Source organism: Stegostoma tigrinum, chromosome 3 (assembly GCF_030684315.1).
Source record: "Stegostoma tigrinum isolate sSteTig4 chromosome 3, sSteTig4.hap1, whole genome shotgun sequence".
Lineage (NCBI taxonomy): Eukaryota > Metazoa > Chordata > Chondrichthyes > Orectolobiformes > Stegostomatidae > Stegostoma > Stegostoma tigrinum.
The window spans coordinates 10524433-10541000 of NC_081356.1; the positions used below are offsets into that span (position 1 = coordinate 10524433).

The 16568-nt window shown below is 39.6% G+C and overlaps 1 protein-coding gene across 6 annotated transcripts in view; it reads left to right on the plus strand.

Moving 5' to 3' along the window:
• slc24a2 (solute carrier family 24 member 2) overlaps nucleotides 1-16205 on the plus strand; it is a 287510-nt gene extending 271305 nt beyond the window's left edge. For all 6 annotated transcript variants that reach the window (XM_048527690.2, XM_048527694.2, XM_048527695.2 and 3 more), the window contains 4 exons: nucleotides 810-953; nucleotides 1748-1837; nucleotides 5188-5354; nucleotides 9986-16205. In XM_048527690.2, coding sequence (XP_048383647.1) covers nucleotides 810-953; nucleotides 1748-1837; nucleotides 5188-5354; nucleotides 9986-10244 — 660 coding nt within the window. In that variant the 3' untranslated portion in view covers nucleotides 10245-16205. The remainder of the gene's footprint in view (nucleotides 1-809; nucleotides 954-1747; nucleotides 1838-5187; nucleotides 5355-9985) is intronic.
• Nucleotides 16206-16568: the final 363 nt, after the last annotated feature.

Consider the following 16568-nt stretch of genomic DNA (forward strand, 5'->3'; position numbering starts at 1 on the left):
GCACATTAATAGAAGCATCCCTACCCCTCCTCCCTCCTTCTTTCTCTCTCCCATTTCTCTATAAAGCTGTCATTCTATCATGTGAATGAAACTAGGGAAGTTAGATTTGGCCTAGCTGTGCTATGATTGTCAGCATCTTCAGTGCAGAACAAATCTGACACACTATTACATATCTATAAACTCAACACACAAAAAGTGACTTTTAAGCAAATGATTTTCAAGACAATTTGTATAAAGAAAATGACCAGGCCGTTTCTTGACTTATTGAGATAACAAGGTGTAGAGCTGGATGAACACAGCAGACCAGGCAGCATCAGAGGAGCAGGAAGGCTGACGTTTCGGGACGAGACCCTTCTTCAGACTTATTGTTTGCTCTTCAACATTAGTTAGAAATGCAATTAAAACCAGTACTTAGGTTGCTCAGATATGCTGTGTGAAAAGAGAAAGTATTTTAACACTTCTGCGCTAATTATTTAAACATAAGGTTAACGATATTCTCTCACAGAACCCAGGACTACGTGAGCATCTTAACGTCAGCTTCAAAATTATCTGAGACACTTTCAGAAGAGTTTTGACCCCATATTAATTATGAACCAATAGAAGTTTCCAATCCTCAATCAGCATAGCCTATTTGTTTATCTACATTGTTTATTGAACATTAGAAGCCAGTGTTGCATTGTTAATAAAGCAATTACATGGTCTTGGGTGATAATTGAAAATAATCATCTTTGTCTGTATATATGCTTTTTTGGTTACACTCACAATGAAAATTGTGCTAAATTCATAATTATAATTCATGTTTTGGTTAGGCTGAAGCCTCTACACAGAATGAAGACGAAGACCAGCCACTTAGCTTGGCTTGGCCAGATACACCACGGAAACAAGTTATCTATTTAATTATAATACCTGTCATCTTTTTACTGTGGATCACCTTGCCTGATGTCAGGAAAAAAGTGAGCAACTGTACAGTTTGTATTTCTCTCATTATTCTTGCACACTTTCACTTGTTTGTTTTGTGTAATGTTTTCGATCTTTGCTAACATGGACTGAGTCTCAGTCCCCAATAAGCAGATGCCCATGAAATCTAATTTCCTCATGCGAATAGAAATATGTCCATTGATAGATTACTTCATGATTACTGATTGCTTGAGCTTAGTGTTTGTTAAGAATGCCTACATAAGTAACAAGATAATAGTGTTCATCAGAAACTCATCTGTTTCTCAAGCAAATATAGAGGCTGTTTGTAAATTATTAGAGACATGCACATCCACAAGCACACGCACGCACACTCTCATGTGCACATAGATAACACTGTCTCTCCTACTTCCTCTCGCTCCCTCCCTCCCCTACCCCTCCTCCCTCCTTCTTTCTCTCTCCCTCCCTCCCTGTTTCACCCTCCCTCTCCTTCCCGCCCTCTTTCTCCCTCCCTCTTTCTTATTCTTTCCCTCCCTCCCACTTCCGCTCTCTCTCCATCCCTCCCTCTTTCTCTCTCCCTCCCTCTCTTTCTCCCTGTCTCTCACACACACACATGCTGTCTCACACACGCATACTGTATCTCTCTCTCCCTCCCCCACATACACGCGCGCACGCACGCACACACACACACAATTAAGGATCAAAATATTAACCAATGCCAGGAGGTTGATTACATGTGGATGATTATCTGAAGATACCCAGGTGAGAGTTGAAGATGTTTTAATTTTGAAACAACAACTTAAAGTTGACACAAACTATATTTGTGTTGCAGAAATCACGAAAGTATTTTGTATTTACCTTCTTTGGGTCAATCACCTGGATTGCGGGCTTTTCCTATCTAATGGTCTGGTGGGCTCATCAGGTAACGACAATGATGTCCTGTGATTGTTAGCCAACAATTCCAAATTTTTTGCAGGAATTAAACTTTCCCATATAAATAACCGTTAAAAAGTTTATCGTAACATAATTTCAAAAAGAAAAGGTCTTCAAAGTTGATGGATAAAATTTCTGTCATTTGCAATTTCGACAACATGCAGAATAAAGACACTTCTTAGGAGGGTTACAAACTTGACACTGAGACATATAAAAAGCTAACAGGGAAATTGGCCATAGGTTTGGTCAATGAATTAGGTTATGAAGAACTTCTCAAAGAAGAAAATAAAGTTGATGACATTTTTGGAGGAGCTCCAGAGCTGGGGGTCAGCTGTTTGTGTTGGCGTGATTTAAATTGAGGGCACTCACAAGGTCAGAATTGGAGAACGGTTGTTTCATGGAGGAGGTGGGAGTTGTCACTGTAACCCTTGATTCATCTATTGATCAAGAATCTGCGTCAGACTTAAATATACGCAAGGACTCTTCCTCCACAACTCTCTATGGCAAGGAATTCCACAGCCTCTCAACTCCAAGAGAAGGAATTCCTCTTCATCTCAGTTTTACATTGGCACTTGTTTATTCTGAGACTGTGCCCTCTGGTTCTAGACTCTCCCATGAGGGGAAAGTCCTCTCAGCATTTACTCTGTCAAGCCTCTCAAGAGTCATATATGTTTCAATGAGATCACATCTCATTCTTCCAAACTGCAGTGAGCAGAGTCCCAACTGCTTAATCTTTGCTGATAGTAGAAACCCTTCCATACCGGGGATCATCCTATTGAACTTTCTCTAAATTGGCTCCAATGAAATAATATTTTTTCCTCAGTGTGGAACCAAAACTGCTCACATTACTCCAGATGTGATCTCACCAGCACCTTGTACACTTACAGTGAGACTTCCCTACTCTCATACCCCAAGCCCCTTGAAATAAGGGCCAACATTCCATTAGCCTTCCTGATTACCTGCTGCACCTACACACTGGCTCTCTGTGTTTCGTATGCAAGACCCCTAGGGCCCTGTCTGTTGTGGTTTTCCACCACTTAAATAAAACCGTTCTGTTTTTTCCCTTTCCAAAATTAACAGCTTCACATTTTCCCAAAGTATATTCCATTGTCAGATTTTTGCCCATTTTGTTAGTTGGTTGAGGTTGACTTACAAAAAATGAATGTGTCTTCAGCCAAAAGTTGGGGTTGACTTCAATATAAGTTAATATATACGACATATTAAAAGTGCATTATTGCCCCTTGGAATGAAATGATATCCCATATCTCAAGAATGAGCATCCGGATACAATAGTATCAGAGATAATGGGAACTGCAGATGCTGGAGAATTCCAAGATAATAAAATGTGAGGCTGGATGAACACAGCAGGCCAAGCAGCATCTCAGGAGCACAAAAGCTGACGTTTCGGGCCTAGACCCTTCATCAGAGAGGGGGATGGGGCGAGGGAACTGGAATAAATAGGGAGAGAGGGGGAGGCGGACCAAAGATGGAGAGTAAAGAAGATAGGTGGAGAGAGTATAGGTGGGGAGGTAGGGAGGGGATAGGTCAGTCCAGGGAAGACGGACAGGTCAAGGAGGTGGGATGAGGTTAGTAGGTAGCTGGGGGTGCGGCTTGGTGTGGGAGGAAGGGATGGGTGAGAGGAAGAACCGGTTAGGGAGGCAGAGACAGGTTGGACTGGTTTTGGGATGCAGTGGGTGGGGGGGAAGAGCTGGGCTGGTTGTGTGGTGCAGTGGGGGGAGGGGACGAACTGGGCTGGTTGAGGGATGCAGTAGGGGAAGGGGAGATTTTGAAACTGGTGAAGTCCACATTGATACCATATGGCTGCAGGGTTCCCAGGCGGAATATGAGTTGCTGTTCCTGCAACCTTCGGGTGGCATCATTGTGGCACTGCAGGAGGCCCATGATGGACATGTCATCTAGAGAATGGGAGGGGGAGTGGAAATGGTTTGCGACTCAGTCCCCACTGCATCCCAAAACCAGCCCAACCTGTCTCTGCCTCCCTAACCGGTTCTTCCACTCACCCATCCCTTCCTCCCACCCCAAGCCGCACCCCCATCTACCTACTAACCTCATCCCACCTCCTTGACCTGTCCGTCTTCCCTGGACTGACCTATCCCCTCCCTACCTCCCCACCTATACTCTCTCCACCTATCTTCTTTACTCTCCATCTTCGGTCCGCCTCCCCCTCTCTCCCTCTTTATTCCAGTTCCCTCTCCCCATCCCCCTCTCTGATGAAGGGTCTAGGCCCGAAACGTCAGCTTTTGTGCTCCTGAGATGCTGCTTGGCCTGCTGTGTTCATCCAGCCTCACATTTTATTATCCGGATACAATACCTCTGGTTCTTGTCGCCTGATCTTGTCCTTCAGCCTCATGAATTAGCAACTCATGAATTAAATGCCCACCAGCTGTTGCAGTTCCTACTGCTGATAGTTATAAACTTGCAAAATGTGTTGGATATTAGTTGAGGCAAGTTTCTTTGCATTGCCACTAAAAAAGAGAAGCAGGAGTTTTGGAAGGTCACTTAATGCTGAAGTGAGATTTAAATGTTTCCTTTCAAACAATATTCTGTCATGGGAGCAAATTCAAAAGCACTTTCTTTCTCCTTTCCAATCTCCAAACAGTTTACCCATGAAAATGGCAAAATAAATTTTCATGAGGCGTGATGGAAACATTCAAACTTCTCACTTATCAGCAGCTGAAGAATAAATTATACAATACATTTTTAAAATCACTGCACAACTTAAAGACATATCAAATTTATGGTCAAGCAATATGTATCAGTGTGATTTCTTCTAGAAGCCATGGATCATTATTCTTCTTTGCTCCCACACCCACATCTAATGCCAATAATGCTTTTTCTGTGAAATTCAGTGAAATAAAAAATCGCTCAGTGAGGACTAGATTTCTTAAACGTTCAGTAAACATGAAAAGAAAACATAACCTTTACAGTATACAACAACCTCTGCAAAATACTCCACAGAGAAGATTTGCATTCAAAGATATTTATCTCAAATTTGATCTTTTCTCCCATTGTGAATTGATTACTTATTCCATCCTTATAACTCAGACCAATTCTGCGCCTAATAAATGATTCAAGCCACTTAATATTTCTCCCCTGCTGAGTTAATGTCTCTGTACAGGAATTGTTTAAGCAGAATAGATTGAATGATGTTTCAGAACAATGACCTTTTGTGTGTGTGTGTGTGTGTGTGTGTGTGTGTGTGTGTGTGTGTGTGTGTGTGTGTGTGTGTCTGTGTGTCTGTGTGTGTCTGTGTGTCTGTGTGTGTGTGTGTGTTGCATGGTATCACTTTATGAAATATTTACCCTTTCAATTCTGTAGGTTGGGGAGACAATTGGGATCTCTGAAGAGACTATGGGATTGACGATTTTAGCTGCAGGCACCTCTATTCCTGACCTCATCACGAGTGTGATTGTAGCACGGAAGGGACTTGGTGATATGGCAGTGTCCAGCTCAGTTGGAAGCAATATATTTGATATTACAGTTGGGTGAGTCATTGAAAACTTATTGCAAACTATTTTTAATTTATTTATACCACGTCAATTTCTTTCATTAGCAAAATTTTGTACCAGAATGACTGCTGTTTTTTTTCTCCAGGAGTAGCACTGCATAAAACAACTTGAATATCTGAGAATATCCATATGGCTTTTTCCCTCCATTACCCTTTGTATGCTTTAGTTTCCTATTTTAAATCTTAAAGTTGTGTGAATCGGATCTAATTTTCTCTAATTCATTCCGTCTCTTCCCATTACAACGTGGTAGCAGCCCAATTCATGGGCCTTTACCAATGTCACTGCTGACTTTTACGCGCTTAAACATTGGGAGGCTACAGGGTATTGTAAGATCCATGCATTTTGTTATGTTGCTGTCTTTCTAGCTGTTGGAGAGGTGAAAATGCTTCAATAACGCTTGCCTGCAGTGACTCCATTTATCATTAACGCAATATACAACAGAAAAGTGATGACAAGAAGTTAGGCACTGACGAGCATTCTGACATATTTTCGGAACTCCTGAAGCTTGAGTGATTTGAAAGATTGTTCCATAATCCAATGGTGTTCAAAGTACTCAGTGAGTCAGCGCAGCGCACAAGTGACCCTGAGGGCATATTTGGGGCTAATGGGGAAATTCAACCTTCAAAAGGACAAACATAATTATGAACAAAGATGATACATTTGGCTGAAATTGGAAAGGCTTTCCTCACCAGACCTGGGCCAGATCCTTTCAAGATGGTGCCTACTCAGTGTTCCTCATGAGAGCCCGATAGTATGGACTGCTCAGAATTAGTGAGGTTCTGGACTTATTTTATAGAATCGCGAAGAATCCGATTCAAAGAGTGTTACATTTCATGAAAGGGAGGAGTTGGCCACGTGAGACTGTTACAGATTACATTCTCAGGACAAGGAAAACTCCCTCGTAACTGCGCAAAGGTTGAAAATAATCTTTTAGAACTTGTTGGAAACCTACAGAACAATAACGAGGGCTGCAGTGAGGGTGTAGCCACAGAAGTGGAAGAACGAGATGGTGGAAAATTACGAGGAAATTTCCAGAACCTGCAGCAAATACCTAGCAGGTTCGTCAAGATCTGAGCCACACCTACCAAGTTCATAATCTCAAGAGTCAAAAATTCATGTACTACCATTGCCATGGTAGCCACCAAACAGTCCTGGCACAGCGGCTCAGTGGTTAGCGAGCGGCTGCACACTGCCAGGGAGCCGGTTTTGATTCCACCCTCAGGTGACTGCCTGTGTGGAGTTTGCACATTCTCCCCGTGTCTGTGTGGGTTTGCAGAAATACTGTACGGCCTCCCCAGACTGATCAAAGCTTTTGAACCTCATCTTGAACAGACCTACTGGCTGCTCCACAATAGCCCCGGTGGAAGAATGGGCTACGCTGTATCCACTGGCCTCAGTGAATGGTTGTGTAAGGGGGTCATCAACCGTGGTGACAGAATATAGCTCTTGTCTCGCAGTAACCATCCCTGTAAGATATACAGCCTTTCAAACGAAGCAGGAACATGGGAGTTCCCAGGGAAACAGGCATTTTGGCACCTTCCAGGATACCTGGCACAGTCTGGTACTAATGATTGCAGATGTCTGATGTATTGATGGAATTGATTCTTTTTTCTGTTCATGAAGTTCCAATGCTTTATGATATGGTGTTCTCCATGGGAAATGTGACCAGTATGTGTTGCCTTGGACCTGGTGCATGCCATCTGTTGCCAAAGTTTACTACCCAGGCTGCAGTACTGTCCTGCTTGTGGCAAAGAGAACTAAGTGTCTGGTTTGACCCAAACTGCGCCACTAACAGCCCTTGTAGGTCAAGGATTCAGAATCCCACACCGGGCTCCAGTGGGAGCAGCCAGTTGTGTCAAAATTTTACACAGCTTCACCTGGACAACCACCAGAATGGGATGTCCACTCAGCCCTTCAGGTCATAGGCTGTGCTCCAACACTTGGTAACATTCAGTGACAATGTAGCTAGACATTCCCAGTCTGTCAGGACATCGCACCTCGTCCATCTGGAAGAATCAACGTTGAGGTTAGTAGGCTCCAAATGTTCTGTGCATCCCAAGGGGACCTTCAGCTCTTACGTCTTCCTGTAGGGGGCTGCTTGGCTGATGTTAAAGGATGCTGTTGATCCTGGGCTCGCTGAACAATCTGTTCATCCTCCTTGTCTTCAATACACCACAGCAACCTGAAGACGTAGGAATGAAAGTAGGACATTGGGCCTGTTGAATCTCCTCCTGGCTGACCTGATCCTCAACTCTGCTTTCCTGATGTATCCCGTAACAATAACCTCTGGATCCATTGGTCATACTTCCTATGAACCTGTGTGGGCAATATCAAAAACTGAACAGGTCCTTGGTCATATTACTGATCAGCCATCAACTTGTTCAACAGCTAGTTTAGCATATTCCTCATTATCATGATACGGGTTGTGGGGGGAGCGAGGGGGCTTCAACAAGGAGGGCCTGTACGTGAATGTTTGACCTGGGAGTTTTATTCCAGTGAATGCAACACAAGCCAAATATAAGAAGTACACTTTAAAATGATAAAAGCAAAAACCTAAAACAAACATAGAGAATGCTGAAAAAACCCATAAGGTCTTGCAGCATCCGTGGAGAGGGAAACGGAGTCAAGTGACTCCTGCTCAGAACTTCATTCAAAAGAAAGACTAATTCAGTAAAGAGATGCTGTTTATGTACAAATCAATGAAGTGGACACGACGGGTTGAAAATGTGATCAAAATGCATAAATAGAGCCATGGAGTACAAGACGGGGAAGTTACGATGACACCACGCATAAGGCACTCACGTGATGTGAATAGGTTGGAGAAAAGAGGCTTTCCAGGGGAGTGGATAGAAATGATCCAAACCATAAGAGGTCTAGACATAACAGACAGGGAGCAATTATTCACACTGGCAAAAGGGTTGAGCACTAATAGGTAGAGGTTTAAGGTGAGGATCAATGACAATACGAGGAAGAACTTTATTCCCCAGTGAGTGTTTAGCATCTGGAATGTGTTGCCTGGGAGCGCGGTGGAGACATGTTCAGGGGTGCCTTTCAAAGATGAATTGGATAAGCATCTAAAGAGAAGGGAGTTTGTAGGTCTATAATGGTGGATGGGGGAGTGTGGAGGGGGAAACAAGGAACTAGCGTAGACAGGACAGGTCAAATAGCCACCTCTTGTACTGTGTAACCATCTGATGGTTATTAGATGATCCACAAGAACCACGCCTATGGTCTTCTCCAATTAGAACCTCATTTCCAATCTAACCTACTCACCTAAATTTTCTTCACATACTGCCTGTCAGTAATATGTCCATCACTCCCATGACTTCCTATATGAAGGTCTCTTGGTGAAAACTGAGTAACCACACAGCTTTAATTAAAACAATAAATGACTTTCATCGTGACAAATGCATTATCATGCCTTGCCTTTGCATTCAGCAGGTTAGACACAAGATTGCTTTTCGCATCCATCTTCCTGCTCACTTCCATGAGACTGTCATGACATGTGGATCCACTTTTTTCTGTAAGAACATAGGCCGAAGGGTCTCCAGCTCTGCAAAACCCATGTGCTGCAGATGCTGGAAGTCTCAAATTAAATATTCAGCAGGTCAGGCAACATTTGTGGAGGGGGAAGGCGATACTTTATTTCAGCCTGATAAATTTCTGTCAATATGAATGATCATCAAGCTGTATTGGGTTGCGTGCTATCCAGGTAAATCACACTTTACATAGTTACATCCGAGTAATAGAGCAGAGTGCAAAATATAGTGTTACTGTGACAGAGAAAGATTAACTTTAATATGTTAATATGCTAAAATGTCAGCAGCAGTGCCAAGAGACCCCTAAACTGTTACTTCAGTGGTTCAGTTGGCATCTGGCTTTGGTAATTGTGCCCACCAGCTTTCCTGCAACTGGTCAAATGGATGACGGGTTCTTCTATTCTCCATCTTCCCTGGCCTTTTCTACCTCCCTCAGTGACCCTACCACCAACATCAACCCACCACCCAATCCATCTCTCGAGCACTGGTAAAACATTGCTCGCTAACTCAGTTTGTCTTAGTTACTTAAAACCTTTTTACACTGCACACAATAACTAAATGTTAGTGTAAACTTAATTCCATCTATCATTCTTTTTTAGAAGAAATTGGTTATCTTATGAATAGTGTTAGGCAGCTGATTGGGAGCATTCTGGCATTAGAAAGATTGGAGCCACAATCCAGGCTGACACTTTAGTGAATGGCTGATGGCATGCTGCATTGTTGGAGATGTGCTCATTCAAGATCAGATTCCAAACTGAAGACTTGTTTGCATCTTTGATTAAATCTAGAAGAAAGCTCCATGACACTTTCTCAAAGCCGTGCGGATAATTTTCCTTGCCTCATACTCATCAGACTAACTCCTGTGCTCTTTCAAGGCAATGGTCAATAGTGGTCTTTTCCTTCCTGTTTAAGATAAACCCTCACCTATTTAAAAAAAAGTAACACAATCTCAGCATAAATAGGGATTTATAACTCAGCATAACTCTGGATTATCAAAGAAAGGTAAGAGTTTGACCTGAGCCTTCAGAAAAAGATTAAAATGTATTTTTCTCCTCTATATCTTTGCAGACTGCCTCTGCCATGGCTCCTGCATGCCTTGATTAACAACTTCACCCCAATCGAAGTCAGGAGCAATGGTCTGTTCTGTTCAATTGTTCTCCTCTTCATCATGCTTCTTTTCGTCATCCTGTCGATCGGGGCCTGCAAGTGGAAAATGAACAAAATTCTTGGAATTATCATGTTTATACTCTACGTTGCTTTTCTGATTACCAGTGTTATGTTGGAAGAGAAGGTCATAGGGTGTCCAGTGACAGTCGGATCTTCATGACTGTACCCCTTTCCTTTAAGTTACCGATGAGAAAATTTACTCATCCTGCCTGCTGCAGCTTTGTTTTTGTTTTAAGATTGGCTCAGCTGGCCATGCAATTTAATGGAGAATGAGAAGGTAATGCTAAACAATAACAACTGTATTTTTTGCTTGATTAATTTTTTGTTCTCATTTCAAGCAAATGAGTAAAGTTGATGTTTGCATCTGTGGCATTCCTGAATGGAGAGATTGACTCTGGGATTTTTCCTCTGGTTTAATCTGATGTTTATGGGAAGACCACTGCCTAAATTAGTTATATCCCCCCCAAGAAGATTCTTTCATTTTTCTATTGTTACTAGGTGATATTTCAGTGACAAAGGAATTTTCCTTGCTAGTTTTTTTCTGCCAGGTATTGAAATAATATTGCATTATATTTCAGAATGACTGGTGTGAAATAATTTACTTTTGAAATGACAAAGGTGCATAAAACTGGTTTTGGAGGGCATTTTTTTGAAAGGGCTTGCGGGGGTGGGAGGCTGGGGACATAATACTTTGGGTTCTCAGACAGTTAGCCAAACCTACCTTTTCTTTGGGATCTGAGAATCAGATTAGTACTGGAGATGTAATGTTTAATACAGATTTACTTCTATAGGTCTTAGCTTTATTTATTACACGTTTATTAAACTATATACAATTTAATGTTTTACAACCTTTTTTGGCTTAGCACAACAATTTTAATCACCTGTACATCTTATGAATAAACCAATGAAGCTGCTATAGATTGTGGCACTTGAAAGCAAATTCAATCAGGTGTGAAAGGCAATATTAAGGTCATAGAGTTATTAATCAATTATTAAGGTCGTAGCTATTTATCTATTATACACATCATCGCTTGCTGCCTAATGCAGAATAAAATGTAGTGACTGACATACTGCCATATTATGTAATTAACACCTTAGGGCCTGTAGATCATCTCTGCACTTTACTTGGACAATTACAGGCTGTCATTGTTGTATGTTTTGTTTTTAGAATATGACCTTTTTTAAGACCATAATATATTTTCAAAGTGAAACCTGGTATATAATAGGTTCCAATAACTTTTCATTGAGTTAAGATTTAAGGTACTGTTAAATTTAATCTTAAATGTAGCTTTTTTTGGAAAAACTGACTCTGCACTCCTTTGTTTCATTAGATTGTGTTTGCACCCTTAAATTGCAAGTACAGTAATGAATCAAGTTGCTAATCTAATAGAAACTCATTCACTGTATAAATACTTTTGCACAGTTCTTTACATCACTTTTCCTCCTACTTGGTATCAGCTTCATGCAGTATTTACTGAGAAACAAGTAGAGATAGAGCATGGTGAGGGAACTCACATGGCACATTCATAACATCACTCCTAATGTAGATCTTTACTCTTCATTGTGCTACTGCTATTGGTTCTATGTAATATGGTCAATATTTCAGATTCGGAAAATCTGGAATACTATGAAGATATTTTTTTTAAATATTAAAATATATAAAAGCTAATACTTAACTAGGGCTGCTTAATGTTAATGCTCAGCAGATATTCTGTTTGGTTAGGATGCAAATGTTCATTTACAGCTGTCAATAAAAATCAATAATACAGCAATAACCTCATTTTGATGGGCATTAAAGTCTGCACTCGGACAAATAATAATCATAATGCTCCTAATGAAATGATATGATAGTGTTACTACTATTGTCAATGTCGGGATGGTGTTTGCTATGTAAGGGGATGTGTTGTTCTTGGAGTTGCATGATAACAGCATTCTGGGCAGTAATGGAAAGGAAGGTTTGTACATGGATAAGAAATTTCACCAAGCCACTGACTGTTTTGACAACATGACTGTAAGCGCTTAAAAAGGCTCTGAAAATGAGAAGCTCAAGTTATGCAGTCATCTTTTCATTGATTCTTGGCACTAGATTTGGGTGCTCCATTAACTGAATATCATGAGCCTAAGAATCCGAACAACTTCTGAAGCCCACTTTTAAACTTGGGACGCTGGTACTGATCCCAGCTATATAAAGGAATGCAGACTGCCAACAAGACCAAAATGATTGTGATCACATACTTTGAAATTAATACACAAATTGTTTTATCATACCCTTAGCCAACAGCAACATTTGTCTTAACCTGTCTGTAACCTGAGATGTAAAATTGAATTAAAGCCTAACTAAAGCTCAAGAGTCAAAACAAGAAGTGTAATTTAATTACTTATTGGGTAAATCGCAGTGACTCCCTTCTTCAATCAATTCACCCCAATGTGTGAAACAGGATTGAATTATCAATTTTATGATTTGATTGACAAATAGACTCTAGCAAAAAGTGAACTTCTATGGTCTTTCTGGAGGGTTTCCTTGATTTGAATTTGATCTTTTTCATTCTGCTTCTTAGCCTGGTTACAGTTTCTTTTGTTTAAATTGTCTATTGTTGATGCCCCTCACTTGTTTACGTCCTACTTTGTTTACTTATGGTTTACCAACTCTTTCTGATTTTAATATTTTTGAGCATAGTGTTTAATTCTTTTTTATTCCAAAGTATTCTGTAGTGTCCCTTTTTGGGTTGGTCTCTTTTTTCATTGTTTACTGGTTTTACAACTTAATCCTGCCTCTCCGTTTGTAGAATTAGTACTTCAATTGCATGCATGTAATAACTTCAAACATAAAGGTTTATTTTCAATGCAGAACCAAACTACTACAAAAAACAGTACCAAATGCCAAAGTAGAAGTGTGCAGTTAATTTGTGTGATCTCACTCCTAGCTATGGTCTCTGAAACTAGCCTTTCTTATGCCAATTTTACATCTGTAACATGGGTGAAACTAGATCCAGTTTTCACCTTACTAAATCATGTGTTTTGGGGCCATAGATAAATTAACATCTTCGGACAATGTACAAAAATTGCATAAACTTTCTTTCAAGTCATGACATCCTTTAAACCCTTCCTTGTGGCTTTAAAACACTCATAGATACCTTTTCTTTATAAATTATGTAGGATTTTAAATTATTCGCTAAACTAAAGGTCAAATGCATAAAAACACTAAAGGTCAAATGCATAAAGAAGCTCAAAGAAACTGATGAGTAGTTTTTTTTTCTATGAGCACGAATCCTTTTCTGTTCCCCATTTCTTTGTAAATACCGTATTTAACTGCAGTCATGAGAGTAGACAAATTTGTTGATTCCACTGTCCTCTCTATGTACCAGAGAGCAAGTCAATGGATGACTGAAGAGAATGGTTCTACTTTCTTTATTTGCTCCATACACTCAGCCAATGCTTAATGATTTTTGCAAGTAATAAACCCAAGGTTGGGAGCTCATTGATGTAAGGGTCACAGGAGCGGTCCTGCCACCCTGCACAATGATATCACAGTCCGGACTGTTCAATTGCATTGTCTTTCTATAACAATTAGACATTTCAGTGCAATTATAGGAACTAACATTAACTGCAGAAAACCATGTAGCAGAAATAATTGGGTGTTTTTGTAAATAGGGCTAATATCTTAATCATTCCATGGTATGGAGCAATATTCATTTTGCTACTGGTCAGCATTGCATTATAAAATAGCAAGTACTTCTGGAGGGTTTAATGATTACAAATAATTTTCAATTGTTCTATGATCTCAGGTCATGGTCAACTTTGAGCCCTAAAGTCGCAAGTACTCGCAGTTATGATTATGTACCTCAGTGGAATTTATCATTGTTTCATTCAGACTCACGCAAATTTATTTCTTTATGTCAAGCCAAATGCCTTTTATGCTCAGGATTAGCTATGAGCTGTGATCTGTCATTAGTACTCATGCAATAGAGCCACACTTTTAATTAACTATTCTGACAGAGTTGCAATATTAACCAGGAGGAGTTAACTCAAATAAACCAAAAATAGATTTATTAAATAAAACTATCATAATGTGATATTATTGCAAGTAATTGAGTCCACCATGTCAAATAGGCATTTGGTTTTGCTTAAGCAAATTATGATTCATTGTTTAAGTTGACAATAATATTGAGTTAAAATTCCTTATTGACAGCAGTAAATTAACACATAAATATTGTAGTAATAACATAACAATGTTGGATCTGTAAAGATTATAATAGTCTTAAGTTATCCCTAAATTATGGATAAAGTGCAGTAAATACTTAAATGATAAGCTATTTTCTAATGTTCCCAGATAGATTCCACTCTTTCACTCCCCTGACCACCCACTTATACTCCTGGATAGATTGCATGAAAATGAACTGTGGCAACTTATGATAAAAACATTTCTAACGGTCTGACCTTCCTATTTTTTTTTTAAAAGTGGCGTGTATTCCAGCCATTAAGCTATGTTTTTGGTTTACTGTACCTGGATTTATTATCTTTGTGCCAGACTGCCAGTGTATGCAGTACCAATTATAAAACACCAAGTCCAAACTCAGTGGGTGGAATAACCTCCAATCCCTCCATGCTTTAGAAAACACCCATTCGATTTTGCATCATGCTTGTCTGCAAACTGTATTGCAGACAGGCAATAGACTCTCAGATTGATCACTATCAATAGAATTTTTAATCTGTTTTGAAATATGATACTGGATAAAGATTTGAAAATGCTGTGATCTTGTGTCAGGTGGAAGACCTTACAAATGTGTTTCAAAGCTAACTATTACATATAGAGACACATAATAATGTTATATTAAGCACTATAGAGCACTTAAAAGATAAAAGACAAATGGTGAAATATGCATGTATTTTCATGATGCATACATCAGTTTGGGGAATTGACAATTATTGCATTTCATTAGGAAAGCTCATCAGTGCTGTGAATCCGTGAAAAATGTTTAAAATATGCTTCTCCTATATCTGAAGCAAAGCAATATTTGGTTGCCATATCTTAATGGTAACCATCTGTTCTCAGATCGTCAATGCATCAGTCAGTCTCTGTCAATATGCCTGGAAATTATAGCTAACCTTTTGGTTTTGGATTCTATTGTCCTAATTTATAATGCTGGTCATATAGAAGGAAGATTTCTCCTTCACAAGTTAAAAAGAGCCTGAAAATGCTATTAAATTGAAATAAAAATAGGAAATTGTGAAAATACAGAAAGTCAGTCACCTGATAGGACAGGTTAATGTCACAGGCTTTCTGTTAAAATTGATAAGTGTCTCTGCTCAGCACGTTATCCTGTCTTTCCTCTTTTTAAAAGGCTGACTGACTTATTGTGTTGTTTGCTTCTTTTATCATTTAAGAATTTTTTTTATACCTTAGTTGGAAGTTTTACAGATAACATGGAGATCCTAGCAAAGCCAAGAACAACCTAATGTAAAAACTCTATTCTAGTACATGTTGGCTACTTGGAAAAAAATCGTACAGCAGAAAAAGTTGCATCTGCTGTCACACAAATATATATATTCTATATATATATATTGATATATTTTAGCAATGCGTGTAACTTCCTCTGTTAACTCAGCTGACAAATTGTCTTGCAATGCAAGCAGTTATCCCTTTCGGTCCTGTCTCTACAGACTGTAACTTCCCTGACATTAATTATGAAGGTTGTGCGCATTGGTGTTTGCAGTAACCAATGCAACTTTGATAAACCAATTTTGATTTAGAAAAAAAACAGTAATCTCTAACATGCATAATTTCAAGTTATTGGCAAATCATAGTCTTCAAAACAAATGTACTGTACTGTGTATTGGTGTAGTCCTTGTCATTTCCCAATGTCATTAACAGTAGTGCACGACTGTATATAGAAAGAAAAATATTTATTTGTACATAATCTATTTAAAATATATACCAATGGCTTTCTGGGAAAACGCTGTTCTTGCACTATTGTTATTGTTTTTGCTGTATCTGTGTAAGGTTTCTCCACTATGATAATATTGTACACCTGAAGGCAATCTATTTCAATTGTGTCTCTGTAAGAAACATAATGTATCTAAGTGTGAAAATAAAAATTATAAATAAAACTATGTTATTGGCCATTTTTGTTGCTTGTATGTCATTGACCATAACTATTTTGGAGGATCTTCACTGAACTAAGAAGTTCACGTAATCCGGGGGGGGGGCGGAGTTCAAAACCAGGGGACATAATTTTAAGGTGAGAGGAGAAACATTTAAAAGGGATGTGAGGGCAACTTCTTCCCGCAGTGGGTGGTTTGTATGTGGAATAAATTGCCAAGGAAGTGGTAGATGCAGGTACATTAACAACATTTAAAAGACCTTTGGATGAGTACATGAATAGGAAAGGTTTAGAGGGATAGGGGTCAAATGTAGGCAAGTGGGACTAGTTTAGTTTGGGAAGCTTGGCTGGCATGGACAAATTGGACTGAAGGGTCAGTTTCT